The sequence below is a fragment of the Pseudochaenichthys georgianus genome, chromosome 14, assembly GCF_902827115.2.
Source record: "Pseudochaenichthys georgianus chromosome 14, fPseGeo1.2, whole genome shotgun sequence".
In the NCBI taxonomy this organism is placed as follows: domain Eukaryota; kingdom Metazoa; phylum Chordata; class Actinopteri; order Perciformes; family Channichthyidae; genus Pseudochaenichthys; species Pseudochaenichthys georgianus.
Window position 1 is genome coordinate 730,219 of NC_047516.1, and position 17,385 is coordinate 747,603.

General features: G+C 41.2%; 1 protein-coding gene across 1 annotated transcript; it reads right to left on the reverse strand.

Moving 5' to 3' along the window:
- Positions 1-1,891: 1,891 nt before the first annotated feature.
- LOC117458350 (uncharacterized) lies at positions 1,892-16,776 on the reverse strand. Its single transcript, XM_034098768.2, has 2 exons — positions 16,659-16,776; positions 1,892-5,415 (listed from the first exon to the last, which is right to left on the reverse strand). The coding sequence occupies exon 2, from the start codon at positions 5,282-5,284 to the stop codon at positions 2,615-2,617; it is 2,670 nt and encodes an 889-aa protein (XP_033954659.1). The 5' UTR covers positions 5,285-5,415; positions 16,659-16,776; the 3' UTR covers positions 1,892-2,614.
- Positions 16,777-17,385: the final 609 nt, after the last annotated feature.

Below are 17,385 nucleotides of genomic sequence, written 5' to 3' on the forward strand. Positions count from 1 at the left end.
CCCATGTCATGGCCATTTCGACTGATCATATTTCCATTGTTGAGGTCTACTAGAATAGATTCACTTTGGTTTCTCATCCAGCATCTCTGTGTAGTCTGTGTATTCACCAGGTATTCATTGTCAGGGTTCGAGTTATAATCTGAGCTTCACTTGCTACAAACTTAAAGATGAAAAGGATCAACTACGCACACCACATAACACATCACTTCGGCGCAGCACACTCACAGGAATAGATTGCGCAATCATTTATTGCGCACTTGGAGGTGAAGTGCAGGCATATTGTCATTCAAGAGAGAATACGATGTGTAGTTCTTTTGGAAAACGTGTTTTCCTTTTAGCCTATTTACCTCGTTAAAGGTGGCGTAGGTAAGTTTGAGAAACCGGCTCGAGATACACTTGTTATATTCCATGCTCTTAACGTCCTGATAGCAATGAATATCTGAAGTGCTTTGACAATAAATCCATATAAAAAAAAAAATCAGTGGAATCCGTGGCGCTGTGAAAAGCACGACCAATCATCTGAGCCGGCTACAGTAACTGGATGGCCAACTGCCTGTCAGCCTTCCATCTGGGCACAGACTGATCTCGTGCCCTCATTGGTCATGTGCGCGTTCGTGTGTGTTGGAGGAGGGGCTCTGTGAGGAAGTGGCAGATTTTTTACGGCTGTGTATTTTCAAATCCTAGCACTCGAGCTGGTTTCTCCAAAATGACCTACCCCACCTTTAAACATTGACACATGCATTATTTGTGATTAAAATAATGGATGTTGGTAATGTATTAGCGATCCCCACAGATATATGATTGCACTGCTTTCATAGGAGCGCAGACCCCTCCTTATGGGAGCTCAGCTCCCATTGACTCCCACATAACTCGAACCCTGCTCTCTGTCCTAAACGGCTTGTTGGAGCTCCTGCCCCCCCCTCTCTGTGAGCCCAGTGTGCTCTGATTGGTCGGGACGTTGCGAGGCTCGTTGCTGCGAGGAGCAGACAGGTTTCCGGGTCGGCGATACAGCGAGAACAAGCGAAACTCATCCTGAGCACACAAACACTCACAGCCGAAGTAAAAGCAATAAGTGTGGCTTGATACTGAGTCAGAAAAAGGTCTATAGCGCTGTGAGTCAATGGGTCTGCGGAGAGCGTTTCTCCGCCATCCCAACTCGTCTATTACCAGCGTTCAGGGAGCTCTATGCAAGTCAATGGGACTCCCTGTTAGTTAGCCAAGGGATCCTGGTGTGTGAGGTGCTCCGCGGATTGGTCCATTTGGGCCAATCCGGTCAAATGTCCAACGAGGCGTTCTAGGGATGTCCCGATCACCTTTTTTTGCTCAATTTTATAATACTTCCAAACTCCTGACATTTTCTCCGTCCCGACTCCCGAGTCACCAGCTGAACGTAGCCTCTCGTTAGCTTGCTGCTTCTATTAGACACTGCGCCCACTCTGTTGCTTTGAGAGGAATAAGCAACCAGGTCTAAACAAGCCCAAAGAAAGCAACACATACATGATGTTGTGTAATTTTAAACCAAAACTAAGTCCTCAGGATGACTTTAAGACGTGAACATGGTCATTTTTGTTTTGTAACATTAAATAAAAAATTTAAATAAAAAAAAAAAAAAATCCCAATCCCCGATATTTTTCTCCCGATCCCCGATTTTTTGAAAATCACGTGATCGGCTCCGATCCCCGATCACGTGATCGGATCGGGACATCTCTAGTTCTGGGGCAGCAAAGACAGGTATTTTCTGTGTTAGAGTTTTACTCGCTACAGGGTGCACTTTGAGAGTTTTTGACTCTGCAGACCGTTTACATGCAGAACATTTTAAAATGCTGTATTCAAGCTCAAACACATCTGACACCGACATTATAAACAGTAACAACACTTTAATTACTGACCACAGAACATAATAAAATAAAACCGTACATCCAAGACAGGAAAATATGTTTGAATCCACTTAAACTTAGTCAGATGTGGCCGTAACTCCTGGTCAGTAACAGCTAACAATTATGAGCCACAATTAAATCACTTCTTAAAATGGTTCCAGAAACAGAACGTGTGTATATTACAACTAAATGCTAATTGTAATTCAAGTTCAACAAGGTGTTTTTTAATATATTACCAGATGTTATTTGTTTGAGATGAAGCCACATCCATCATATTTACCATTAATGTAATGAAGGTTGGAAAAAACACGTTTCTATACAATATTTACATTCAGTTTTCATGTTATTATGAAAAGAAACAGCCATCTTAAAGCAATGCAACCAAATACTGTAGCTTTGCAATGAACCAAACCTTCATTAAGGTTATACACTGTTTTGTGTTGGTTGTACTTTGGTAGAGGGGTGAAGCACGGGGCGTGGAAGAAACTACAACATTTTGAACTATTGATTATTTGACCTTTCCTAACAATGGCCTTGGCGACAGGATTAACATTTAAGTATTTGTTCCTGCAATGATTCCAAGCAAATGTCTCCATTGTCAATACGTGCTGCTTTTCTTTGTCTCATGTGGTAGTAAATATACGTTTTAGACAGAACACGTGAAATAAAACATCGTCTTGGATTTCAGAAGGCTAATGACTCATAATGCCAATCTGATCACTACAGGAGCAGCGATGTTAATCTATCATCACGTCTATGTCTACAGGCATCAGTTCTCGGACAAACACAATGTCATCGTCATCGTTTAGGTCTACTTCGATGAATTCGTCTTTGGGCTCTTCTTTGCAGACGGACTGCGAAGATTCTGTGATCTCAACAGGCAACTCGATCACTTTGTTCAGATAGTCTCCCTTTCGGCCGTGTTTACCCGCTATTGCGATGACCTGAGAGGCGATGGACCAGGCGAACTCTACTTTCCGATGGTTCTGCGAGCTCAGGTCGAAGTTGTACTCCAGAATCTCGTACAGAGCAGGAATGTACCGGTTGCAGTTTTGTCTCACATACTGGTGCATCTCAAAGAGGACTCCTCTCGTCAGCAAATGCAAGTCGAGTTTTGTTTTGGGTCCTTGTCGGATGTTTAGGTCTAACCCTATTTCTTCACAGATCCGATAGCTGAGGACCTTTTTCTCAAAACCTCCATTTAAATCCTCCCTTTTTGGCTTCACATCTTCTGAATCCAGACCCTGCTGGTGGTTGGATATTGCTGACTCTGACTCTGGCTCTGGCTCTGGCTCTGGCTCTGGCTCTGGCTCTGGCTCTGGCTCTGGTTCTGGCTCTGCGTGGCCATTCAATGGGACAAGGTCGTTCTTCCAGGTAACTAAACCCTTTGACGTGATGCTCATTCTTTTCTGTGTGCCGTACCATCTCTGGATCACCTGCGCCGCCATGGTTTCTCCGCTTTGCAGATCAAGATCAAAGTTGTACTCCAGAATGTCGTAGACTATCCTGTGGGGCGAGCTACACAACTCTCTGACAAACATGAATATTTCAATCATGGCTCCGTTGGTTAGGGCCGCCAAATCCATCTTTTGGCCTGCCGGGCGTGCGTCTGTGGACCAAAGGTTGAGGCCTAACTGTTTACAAAACGGATGTGAATCCATATCTTCCACCCGGTTCAAATCCAAGCTCGTCTCCTGCAGCGTCTCAACTTCTGGTCCAGTTTGAAAGACGCTGGTCACATCAACCATGTTGTAAACTTCCGGGAACTGAAAGAGACTGTTTAGAAACTCAGTGTTCTGCCTGTCAGGGTGGTTCTGCAGGAACTTCTCTTTAGACATCAGATAACTTAAAAAGTTGCGCTCATGATAATGATCTCGGATGACCAGGTTAAAGTTCATCTCCAGAACTTCCAAAAAGAAACCGCGTACAGTCTTTGACATCATTATACCGAATTTATAAACCTCCCACAACGTGTTGTTGGTGAATAGTTGTAGATCCAGGCTCTTCTTGTTACACGAGCCCACGTTAAAGTCTAAACCTATCTCTCTGCTGCGGGCAAACTTGTCGTTTACTCTGCTAGACTCCAGGATTTGTTTTGAGCGAGGAGCCCTCCTCATCCACAGCTTTTGTTTGTGAGTTTTAACTTTCGTGTCCTCATTTTCTTCTTCAATATACAGATCTGAGACTGCTTTCACAGTTGTGTGATTTGGAAGAATCTTAGGCAAAACAGGGCTGAAGTTATAAGTCGGAGGCTTCACTTGAGAGACAAAAACTTCCTCTCCTTCCTGCTTTACATCCAGAGAAAAACTGGCTTCTGATGAACAACCATCAGACACCATGTGTTCCGATGCTGCCTCCGACTCCAACTGCATTTCCGTATCACAGTCAACCGGGCACCGGTAAGACAGGTCACTATCCAGACAAACATCAGCGTTAACATCGTCAAGTCTCAGCGTTTCCCTTCGCCTAATTGCCACAAGCTCTTCCAAGTTATGGTAATCTGGGGTTTTTCGCTTCCTTCGCATCGGCTCCAATGTCTTGATTTCATAAGTCTCCTTTTGGAAAGCCTCTCTATCGTTGGTTCTGAAGCAGGCGTTCTTCCTCTCCAACTGTTTGGGTAGTTGCAAACTGAAAAGATTTGTATCCAACTTTGTGCCGAAGTTTTGCTTAATCAAGTCGTGAACTATCCCGTTGAGCGTTCCACAAAGAACTCGCGAAAAGTCGAGCAGTTCAAGCATCACACCGTTGGTTAGTGGATTTGGGTCGAGTTTGTCTTTGGGTGCGTCTTCTGGTCGTACAAACAGAGACACACCGAGGTCTTCACAGTATGGGTAAGATCTAGCCGTGACTCGTAGTTCTCCTGGTCTCTTCATCATTGACGTGACTTCACTGATCTCCGTCTTCTGAGGTTCTGCTGTCTTCCTGCTGCCATCAGTAAGTACCGAAGTATCAACCATTTTGTTTCTTTTAGGGTAGTAGCGTCCGGGCTGCTCATTTGCAGTGATCTTGACTAAAAAGCTTATGTCTAGTAGCGAGAATGTATCTTTATTTCTTTCATGAGTTTTCATCCTGATTCGATCCTTCACTGCCTTTATTTTATTATGAGCACGCCTCGCGTACTCGTAGTACTGCTGATCATTGTCCAAGTCTACGCCGAGATCAAAGTTGAAGTCCAGCATTTCCAACAAGAAATACATCTCGGACTGCGTCACAGTTCTTGCAAATGCGCAAAGCTCCAGCATCACATCGTTTGTGAGCAACCTCGGATCCAACTTGTCCTTCCTTTCCAACGCTGCATTGAAGTCCAAACCAGCCTTCACTGATTCTGGGAATGGGACGGTGCCTTTCTGCTGCCGAACCCCGTGGTGGATGCGGCGCTGCCAGATGTATTCATCGATGTTCTCCATGCTGACATCAAAAACCAAAATGTAAATCCTCTTTTTGTTTCCTGAACAACATCCTGAGAACTTGGGTCTTTGCAGAGGAAGACAAGACACTTCTTTGGTGTTTTAGAGCATCGTCTGCCGCGCTTTCCAGTCTGTGGGAAAGAAAACAGAGTTTGAGTTAGTTAGAGACTTTGAAAACATAAAACCTTTTACACCTTACTATTCTCTGTTTTTAGAAGGGCAGGGTATAGAGCATATAAAAGAGTAAATAGTATATGCCACATAAAAGGGGTATACATCATGTAAGAGTTGGAAATATTAATATTAATTTAAAGGTGGGGTAGGTAAGTTTGAGAAACCAGCTCGAGATCGCTAGAATTTGAAAATACACAACCGGAGAAAATCTGCCACTTCCTTATAGAGCCCCTCCTCCAACACACACGAACGCGCACATGACCAATGAGGGCACGAGATAAGTTTGTGCCCCGATGGAAGGCTGACAGGCAGGTAGGCCATCCGATTGGTTGTACTTTTTACAGTACTACGGCTTCTACAGATGACATTTTTTTATGGATTTTTTGTCAAAGCACTTCAGATATTCATTGCTATCGGGATGTTAAGAGCATTCCACGGAATATAACAAAAAGTGTATCTCGAGCCGGTTTCTGAAACTTACCTACCCCACCTTTAAGATGCAACTCAGCAATGTGTAACATATTTTAAATTGTCTAAGAAACATGGATCCATTCGAAAGATTTTACAAGCGCGTAAAGGCTTCGAACATTATGGTAGTTAATCACCATCATAATATCTGATCAATTGTTCAGGCAATCTTTGAATTTTCAAAGACCCAATAAATGATGAAGAATTGTCAAAACCTCTCGAAAAAAACAAATGAAGAAGCCATGACCTTGAGTTTAAGTAGTACACCATAGAAACTTTTGACAGGGGACAATTTCTATCGTAATTGCATTTTTAGGTGATTAACCTCTTAACTTGTTAAGCCCGAGCCTGTTTTTCCGGTCTCAGGCTCGAAAATGACATTCCCAGAACAAATGACCATATATTTTCTTCTAAAACGGTTAAATTAATAATCTTTTTTCTCAAAGCAAGGTTACACTTGTGAGTTGGATGTAGAAGTGTCAGAATCAATATAGATGTTTTTATTTTGATGAAGAGGAAAAGGTGCTTGGTATTTTTATTGTTGTTACTATCAGGAAATGTACAGCCAAATCCAGGTCCACCGAGCAGTATTAGTCAAATAGCTACTCCTGCTGATTTTATATCTAGATCTGGGCTAGGTTTAATTCATTTAAATGTGCGTAGTCTGTTACCTAAATTAGATTTTGTCCGTATTTGGGCGAGTTCGACTGATGCTGATGTCATTGTCTTATCAGAAACGTGGCTAGATAAATCCATTTTGGCCTCTGACATTTACATAAATGGTTACAGTGTATATCGTACTGACCGGCCTAAAAAAGGTGGTGGCGTTGCCATTTATGTGAAAAATAAGTTTTGTGTAACTAATATGGTTTCCAAATCTGTTAGTAAACAGCTAGAATTTTTAGCCGTGAATATTGAGGTAACAAAGGGTCAACAGCTCATGGTGGTGGGCTGCTACAGGGCCCCTTCGGCTGTCAAGGACTCTTTATCGTCATTGGCAAAACTGTTATCGCAACTTTCCTACAAGGAAATAGTGCTGCTTGGTGATTTTAATTGGGACTGGTTAACTTCTGTGTCAGAGGATTTTAAAAACCTGTGTACCTCTTTGAATTTTACCCAGATTATAGACAGTCCTACTCGCCCAAATATTAAGTCCCCAAATAAATCCTCCTTAATTGATCTAATTTTAACAAATGTTCCACATAAATACTCATCTGTGGGAGTATCTGCTAATGATGTGAGTGACCACTGTGCTGTAGCCACAATTAGGGACACTAAGGTCCAAAAGGTTAAACCACGTGTCATCACAAAGAGAGACAAAAAACACTTTGTGGAGCAGGGTTTTTTACATGATCTGTTTGATTTTGATTGGGGTAGAATCAATTTGTGTGCTGATGTAGAAACTGCATGGTCTTATTTTTATCTTGGTTTTATGAAAATTATAGATAGACATGCACCTCTGCGTAAATTTAGAGTGAAGGGACGAAACAATCCCTGGTTTTCTGCTGAGCTGTCCAGTCTCCTTCATGAGAGAAATAATGCTTGGGCTAAGGCTAGGAAATCAGGCTCAGAGGTAGAATGGCTACGTTTTAGGCAGCTAAGAAATAGTTTCACATCCCAAATAAAAAGTGCTAAATCAAAGTACTATTTGTCAGTTACCACAGAAAACCTGAATAATCCTAGGAAATTTTGGAAAGCCATAAAATCGATTTCCACTGGTGATATCCCAAATGAGCTACCTCCGTGCCTTACCACAGCATCTGGCACTATATCAGACAGGGCTACTATGATAAATTGTTTTAATAAGCATTTTGTGTCTTGTGGCTCTCTGTTTGGCTGTGTGGCTCCAGTGAACGCTACAATCCTTGACTCTGAACAATGTGGTCTGGAAAACCCTTTCAGTTTTACTCCTTTAACTGTTGGTATTGTTCATGAAGCATTATCCAAGTTAGATCCTAGGAAACCGGCTGGCCCGGACAACGTAGAACCTTTCTTTTTAAAGATAGCTGCAGATTTTATTGCTCCACCTCTTACTTCTCTTTTTAACCTCTCCTTCAGCACGAATACAATTCCAAAAGTATGGAAGTCTGCTTATGTCTTGCCTTTACTGAAAGGAGGGGAGGCAACTATTTTAAATAACTATAGGCCAATCTCTAAATTGTCAGTTCTGGCTAAGGTGCTCGAACGCTTAGTGAGTGAACAAGTAAAGGAGTTTTTATGTATAAATGATATCCTGTCTAAACATCAGTCAGGATTCAGAAAGAAACACAGCACCATCACTGCGACAATGAAAGTGGTAAATGACATTACTACTATTTTAGATAATAAGCAGAGTTGTGCAGCTCTGTTTATTGACCTTTCCAAAGCGTTTGACACCGTTGATCATCGCATCTTAAAGCAGAGGCTGGTCAGTATTGGCATATCCAGCCATGCAGTGGGTGGTTTGTGAACTACCTCTCTGAAAGGTCCCAATGTGTTCACTTTGATGGGCTGTCTTCTGAGTGGTTAAACATTTCTAATGGTGTACCACAAGGTTCTGTTTTAGGACCACTTTTATTCTCCATATATATTAACAGTGTAGGTGATAATGTGGATGAAGCTACTTTACATTTTTATGCGGATGATACTGTGATGTATTGTGCAGGTCCCTCCATTAAAGAGGCTGTTGTTAAATTACAAGCTGTTTTTAACACTATTCAGACTCAGCTCTCTGAACTAAAGCTTCTTTTAAATGTGGATAAAACCAAGGTAATGCTCTTTTCAAAAGCAAAAAAGACACCAGAGCCTGTTTTAGATATTGTAACTACGCAAGGAACAAAACTTGAAGTTGTTGCCTGTTACAAATACCTTGGTATCTGGCTTGATGGTTGTCTCTCTTTTAAACTTCATGTCAATAACCTGCTAAAAAAACTGAGGGTTAGGCTAGGTTTCTTTTTCAGAAACAAGTCCTGTTTCTCGATTGAGGCCAGGAAAAGGCTCTGTGACCTTTGACCTGTGCTGGACTATGGGGATTTGTTGTATATGAATGCACCTGCCAATTACCTGAGCAAATTGGATGCTGCATATCACAGTGCTCTGAGATTTGTCACAAATTGTAAAGCGCTTACTCATCACTGTACACTGTATACCAAGGCAGGTTTACCATCTCTCTCTGTACGGAGGCTCAGTCACTGGTACACTTTTATCTATAAAGCTTTGTTGGGTAAACTCCCGTATTATATCTGCTCGCTGATAACACAGAGAGTTGCAAGCAGCTATTGTCTGAGGTCACATGATGTGGTCTTGTTGGATGTGCCAAGAGCAAGGACTGTCTTCGGTAAGACAGCTTTTATGTGCGCAGCTCCACTTGCTTGGAACAATCTTCAGCAAGAATTGAAACTGAGCAATCTCATTCCTCTGCATGTTTTTAAAGCTAGGCTAAATGAAATGCTTGCCGATACAATGGGCACTTGTAAATGTCTATAACTATGTATCCTGTAAATATAATGTATAATGTCCTTTATTGTTTTATGTTTCATGTGGAACCTATATGCTGCAGGTCTCCCTTGAAAAAGAGATCTATGATCTCAATGGGACCAATCTGGTTAAATAAAGGTTTGAAATTAAATGAAAAATTTTAAAGTAAATTCAGATGAACACAGTAAAAAAATGTAAATTATTGTGTCCGTCCAAAAAACTAAATTACTTATAGTGAAAACTACCCTTGGATGATGGGATGGTAGACTAAAAGCATTTGGAATCCAAACTACAACATATAATAAGTACCCTGTATCAAGATTGATGCAAAACAAGTGAAATTTGACCTTTTTAGAGAGATTTAGCACACAAAAAACACTTCTGGGGTCATTTGGGTGGATTTTCCTTATCTCTGGCCCCCCTTCTTCGATGTTGACAAGTGACATCTCTTTCTGACCGTTAGAGCCAATAGAATCGAAGGGAAATCTCCCCGCACACACATGTTGAAAAAAGTTGGCGTCTTCGCGCACTAGTTTTGCTCCAGAGTGAAGCTGTCTCTAGGTCTGACATCTCAAAACTGAAAAGTTGATTTATTGCTCATGGATTATCAGAAATCATTCAAAGTGACACAGACACATTGGATTAACCTATGGATTAATTTCAGCATCGTGTTAATGCCATTGAAGACCACTTTTGACCAGACTACCACACAGGTGAGCCATTTTGCCGTTTTTAGCTACCTAGCTCCACATGTTTTGATGTGTGTTCTTGTTATTATCTCCGATAATTCGTATGATTGAGTAATAATGAGGGTACCCATCGATTCTGTGTCCCCTCACGATGTGAAACGATGGGTTGAGATGTGCAGCAAAGATAAACAATAAGGTTTTGTGAGTGAATTTCGGTGCAGTCATTTTTCGCTCGTTGCTAATTCAGAGGCTCAGCGTTAGCATTGTGGGTTTTTAAATGAGTTTCTTTCCGTTACATGGATATAAAACATTCATAGTTTATTAAATGCCCTCAGACACTGTTTTCTGCAAGATATTTCCGCTGGAACCGGGGTCTCTCATTTTAAGAAAATGGTCCCACTGCAACAAAGCTCAAATCCAATCATCCTAAACGGTCGCAGCGTGAGTAAGCGCATCTCAAGCTCGTCTGTTTGTCGCTGTTAAATTAGCTCTTTAAAGCTCATATCATTGATCCACATGATCTGAACCCACGAACATTTGTATAACATAGTAAAGCGGCTCACTGCGGTCTCAGGATTATTGTATTTTTTGCATTTGCAACTATGGAGGGAAACATGTTTCTGCAAAATGTGTGGGACACGATTCAGCAAATCAAGACCGACATGCTGACTCACATTGACTCAAAAATGGATCCCATTCAAAGTAGCTTGAGCAGGATACACAATTCCCTGTCTAGTTTGGGAGACCAGGTCAATTTGTTAGAGCAGCGTGTCGGGGCTAATGAGGACAATGTACACGAGTGTGTCGCTCGAGTCAAGCAGCTTGAGAAAGACAACTCCTTCCTAATGTCTAAAGTGGATGACTTGGAGAACCGGAGCCGACATTCTAACCTTCGCTTCGTAGGAATCCAGGAGTCCGCTGAAGGCAGTGACATTATCGGCTTCATGTCTCGGCTCATCCCGCAGCTCCTGGGGCCAGATGCCTTCCCTACCCTGCCGATCATTGAGAGGGCACACCGCTCACTGACTGCCAGGCAAAACTCCCGTGCCAGCCCGCGCGCGGGCCATCATGATCGAGCTGCTGAACTTCCAGGACAAAGTAAAAATCCTTCGTCTTGCCAGGGAGAAAAAGTCTCTGGACTACAACGGGAAAGACATCAGCATATATCCCGATTTCAGTCCCGAGCTTACCAGTACCAGTAAGCTCCGTGAACTCAACATGAAGTACTCTCTCCTCTACCCGTGCACCCTCTGCGTTGTTGTTGATGGCACACAACAACGCTTCTCTACCCACAAAGACGCGGAGGCAGTCTTCATGTCCACCTCAAACTCTCCTGGGTGAGGAACATCCCCAGAGATGAGGCTGTTGCTAATGGTAGCATGTTGATCCACTTCGATGGTGCAGCTAAGTGACTTTCTCCTCGGTTTCCTCTCTTCTCTTGTTTTTTATTTTTCTCATCTTCTCTAAAAACAGAGACCTGTTTACGTGACGTGTCATGACTGCTGAGATGTTGTTGACACTAGTGTTAATTTTAATTGTAATTGACTAAAAATAAATATGTTCGTCAACGACCTTTTTTTCCATGACGAAAACGAGACGATGACGAGACGGCACCGACGGCAGTAAACAATAACTGTAACGATATTGCATGATTGCATCATGCAATATCGTTGACGAAAAGTGACGAGACGAAAATGTAGTTTACTAAATAAAAACTATGCCAAAATCTCTCTTTACTTTCGTTGACGAAAAATGAGGAGACGAAATATTATCAAAGATAACGTTACATCTTTGATAGTCAATTTTTCTCCCAGCAGTTCCATTTCCGGTGCTGCGCTGGGCAGCAGCTGTGTGTGTCTGCGGTGCGCGCGGCGGTACATTTGAATTACACCGGGCAGCGGCACACTGTGAACTGTCAGGAAGACTCGGGTCTAACTCGTGGTCTAACTCATGGTCTAACTCATGGTCTAACTCATGGTCTAACTCATGGTCTAACTCGTGGTCTAACTCATGGTCTAACTCGTGGTCTAACTCGTGGTCTAACTCATGGTCTAACTAACCTTATTCAACAGAAAATAAAATGGCAACAACAGGGCTTGGGAGCAGTGGTCGCACTTGCGTTAACCGAATACCCCCCCGTCAGCGCGAGTGAGTGATACATTGTGCACTCGACGGATAATAATGGATTATGACGGAAATGTTACGATCCTGTCCGTCAAAATGACTGACAACGAAAAAGTCTAAAGCCACCACTGCTTGGGAGAAAGAAACGATGTGATATTTTGGCCCTTTTTCGCTACAATGAGGCGGAGAAAAAAAGCGAATGCATTGTTTTATCAGAAGGGAAGCAATGTGGCCATAACACAGATAAAAACACCACAAACCTGATACTCTCTGCAAAGCTTCTCAATCATTCAACCTGAGTTTTTCATCAAATAAGGACAAGATATAATCTTATTTATTTATATAAACTAAAATGACAAATTATTGGTTTTGGCTAGACTAGTTTAACTGAAATGTTCTATATAATCTGATGACTAAAAAAGACTCAACAGTTTTCATTGACAAAAAATAGACTAAAATAATTAGTTTTCTTTGACTAAAATAAGACTGAAATGCTCAGACTTTTAGTCGACTAAAACTTGACTAAATAAAAACAGGATGAAGGTGACTAAAACTAAAAGGGAAATGTAACACAGGACTAAGACTAAAACTAAATTAAGAAATAGCTGACGAAATTAACACTAGTTGGCACTCTCTTTTGTGTTTATTATAACAGGTGGGCACCCGCCTGGCTCTTTCAGTTGTGTGGTTTGTTTACATTTTAAAGTGACGTTGACGTCACTACTTCTTCTTCTTTTGCACGTTAGAGCCCACTACTATTGCAATACTGCCCCGAGTGGCTGTTATTGTTAAATAATGTTTGTGTTCGTTCGGATGGATTTCTTTGAGCTATGACTTCTTTATCCTCTTCGTAATGCAGACTGAGCTCTGTGCACATACAATATATCCGATTAAAGCTGAGGTTCCACAGATTATTTAGGTATATATCATCACTGAGTGATCCGAACGCTTGACAGGGGAAGCAAACACAGACATCACAACACGTACCTTTACGGAGCTTTTACGGGAGATCGTCTCATCGTAGCTGTCAATCTGATCAAAAGACGTGTTCAATGGCATTAAAACGAGAAAAAACGTGGCTGAATCGGTTAATCCATAGGTTGATAATGTTTCTGTTGATTTGAAATTTTTTATTTATAATCCATAATTCCATTTTTATGTAAAAATCGGAGAGCAAAAGGTAGCTGCTAATGGTAGCCACCAGAGTTATCGCAGCTTCCGGTCTTGGCTATGCGGCAGTCTCACACACACACATTACCAAATAAGGAGTATGTGGGAGTTCCCCTTGATTCCATTGGCTCTGACGGTTAGAGAGAGATGTCAATCAGCAAAATCGAGCAAGATAGGTCAAATCCACCCAAATGACCCCAGAAGTGTTATTTTTGCTAAATCTCTCTAAAAAGGTCAAATTTCACTTGTTTTGCATCAATCTTGATACAGGGTACTTATTATATGTTGTAGTTTGGATTCCTAAAGCTTTTTGTCTACCATCCCATCACCCAAGTGTGGTTTTCACTATAAGTACATTTTTTTTTTGGACAGACACAATAATTTCCCTTTTTCTTACTGTGTTTAATCTGAATTTACTTTCAAATAAAAACATCTATATTGATTATGACACGTTTACATCCAACTCATAGGTGTAACCTTGCTTTGAGAAAAAAGATTATTAATGTAACCCTTTTAGAAGGGAAGATATGGTCATTTGTTCTGGGAATGTCATTTTCGAGCCTGAAACCTGAAAAACAGGCTCAGGGCTTAACAGGTTTCTCTGAGAGGAAAACAGTCTGACCTGTTGATCCAACAAAAGGGTGTACCCCAACAGGGCTGGCCCTGACCAATTTGCCGCCCTAGGCAAGATTTTAGCTGGCGCCCCCCCCCAAAATGCAGACACTCACACTCATGTGTGCAACTGTATTTAGTTTCCTATCCATTTGAACATGATTTAAGTGGGGGGGGGGGGCTCCTCTAGGGGGGTCCGGGGGCATGTACCCCCGGGAAGTGTTTTTTTTTTATATTGAAGTTAAAAGCATCAATCTGGTGCACTTTGAGAGCAACATTAGGAGATCTATGGATACATCTCTCAACACCCATATGAAACAGAACTGTAAGCAGATTTTCTTTTTCTTTATGGATATTTTACAAATCACTCCCCTTTCAAACTGTATTCTTGTTTATTAATAACAACGTTTTTGTACTGTCAGTATTTTATACCTGTTTTTCACCTGGTCTCTTATTTTTTTATAACTATAATGATCATATAAAGGTGTGCCTTTACCTCACTGAGCTGAGGTTATCAGAGCCTCTCAGTCTTTCAGGAGAGAGCTCTCGAAAGCTCTCCCCCCGCGGCCGCTTACACAGTAAATTCCAATGTTAATAAAAGCACACAGAAGCTGTGTACGTTTTTTGGGAGTTTGATTTATTTTAAATGAATACAAATACAAAATTAAAACCTATAATTGCACACTAAAACCATTATTTCAAAAAAAGAACAATTTCACATAAACCTTTGGTTTTTACTGGGACTGGGGCAGTTCAACTTGATTTGGGGGGGGGTGTGCCATAGTTTATGGGTGCTGTACGCAATATAGGCGTAGTTCTGTTAGTATAAGATAATAAGATGTACTTTGTTGATCCAAAATCGGGAAATTGTTTTTTTTTTTTCATTTCTAACTTTTATTCGGCGCCCCCTATGGGTTGATGCGCCCTTAGCATTCGCCTATACTGCCTATGCCGAGGGCCGGCCCTGTACCCCAAGGATCAACTCTGGGCCCACTTCTAATTCCATTTACATACATTATTTATCTTCTTGTCTCATTAATTGTTGTACTCACCTTTATGCTGATGACACTGTCATATATACATCCAAATCAGATTTCTCACAAATTCAGATCTCTCTTCAATTGGATTTTAATATCTTACAGGACTGGCCATCACACAATAAACTACTGCTTAACAAAACAAAATCTTATACCATGGTCTTTGGTACCAGGCAGAAGCTCAAATCCAAACCTAATGTAGTAATAACATGTAAGGATGTTACTTCTCTGCATAAAGTTGATAGCTTTAAATATCTTGGTCTATGGCTAGACTCTGAACTTTCATTTAAACTACATATAAAGCATGTAATACAAAAAGTCAATTACGGAATCGGTGTTTTACACCGCTTTACGCTTACATTGCTTTACGCTCAGTGTCCGAAAGAGAATTGCTTCTCAACGTATTCTTCCGATTATGTACTATTGTGATGTATCTACCAAAATGCACATACATCAGATCTTGCTCCACTCAACATAGCCTGCAACAGACTATGCAGATTTGTTCTTGGTTGTCCTTTTCGTACACATCACTGCACAATGTATAACCAACTGAAATAGCCTTCTTTAAATGTAAGAAGACACACGCATTGGCTTCAGCTGATATTTAAATGCATTTATCTTAACTATCCCCCTTATTTAAAGCAGTATGTTGTACCCTACTCACCAAATCATCAAGTTAGACATTCTGTTCAGATGTATTTCTCTGTCCTCTGCAAAAACATGGATTGGCAGAAGAGCGTTCATTTTCAAAGCCCCAACAGACTGGAATACTTTACCTGCTGCCATTAGATCTCTTGCATCATTGGGTATGTTTAAACATGCATTGTTATCTCACTTTCAGCTGGTCTGCACTTATTAACTGATATTGATGAAACTGATTTGCTCGACTGTCTCAAATTGTAATGATTGTATGCATTGCTTGAATTTCACTTAACAGACTGTATGTGGTTTGTCTTGTGTGTCATGTTTTGCATTTTGTCTTTTTGTTTATGTATGTCTATAAGTTGTTGCTATCTTCGGGACCCCCTTGAAAACGAGATGGTGCATCTCAAGGGGTTCATCCCAATGAATACACATGTCTATATATAAAAGGGGTCCGTTTTCGGCTAATTTTGAGGGTCTCACTTGCTAATAGTGAAAAAAGTAGTGTGTATATATATGGACTTTTATTGTAATCGTACTGCTATATGAACACAAGTGCAGTAACATATTAATTAATTAATTAATTAATGCTTTAATTAAGTGAGTACTTCTACTTTTAGTCAAGTACAATATCTGAGTGCTTCTACTTTTACTCAAGTACAAGATCTGAGTCCTTCTTCCACCTCTGCTACTTGGAAATGTTCTTATTTTCATTTTTGACGGTTTTCACCCGATGCAACTTGAACGCACCAAAATGGCAGCTCGGTGCAAACCATGGATGGATAATAAGAACGCTGCAAACACAACTTCTTCTCCAATAAAGGCTCAAATCCACAAAGTTAAAATCATATACCCGGCGGGCTGTGCGTGAAAAATATGATAGATAGTTAGACATCGTTTCTTAATTTGAAAAGCGTGCATCATAATGTAAGCATACTTTTAAAGCACAGCTAAGATTAAAACAGCAGCATTTACAAACTGAGGCTGAACAAGAGGACTTACCGAACAGCGCAACACCAGCCGGATCACCGGGGGATCACCAGGGGGATCAATGGGGTCAGAAAGTCTCCGGTGGTTCAGTTTATTTGGCCTGAAATTCCGACCAGCCGCTGCAGCACCGTGAAACTCCACCTTAAAGGGACGCCTTCAGGGACCCGTCGGAAATTTCGCTTTTACAGTCATTTCATTTAAACTGAGGAGGTAGAAGTACTCCGATCTGATTCTAAGGTAAAAGTAGAAGTACTCAGATCTGATTCTAAAGTAAAAGTAGAAGTACTCAGATCTGCTTCTAAAGTAAAAGTAGAAGTAAAGTTCGTCTCCATCACCGTGCCTACGTCAACCACCTGATAAGCCTGATAAGGATGTGTGTGTACAAAACACAACAAACTCTCACTGATATGTGTGGGGTCCAGGCTCAAGGGCGTGTGGCACTCTCAACTCTCTCCAGGACATGCCGGGGCCCTGCCTGCCTGTAGCTTTGCCGATATCTGTGTTGATAGGTAATAGATTAAGAGCGGAGAATCAGCTTAGACACCGGAAGCGCTCAAACGTTTGTGTGAGTTTATCTAATTTAGCAGTGATTCCATGTCAGCCACAGCTTGTTACAAAAAACATGACTGATAGTGTGTTCAACAAACTTAAACTAGCTTTATTAAATGTCAGGTCTTTGGCAGGAAAAACATTTTTAATCAATGATTTTATCACTGAGCACAATCTCGATTTTATGTTT

Excerpts from the sequence above, each read along its gene's own strand:
- LOC117458350 (XM_034098768.2), bottom strand. The coding sequence starts at position 5,284 with ATGGAGAACATCGATGAATACATCTGGCAGCGCCGCATCCACCACGGG.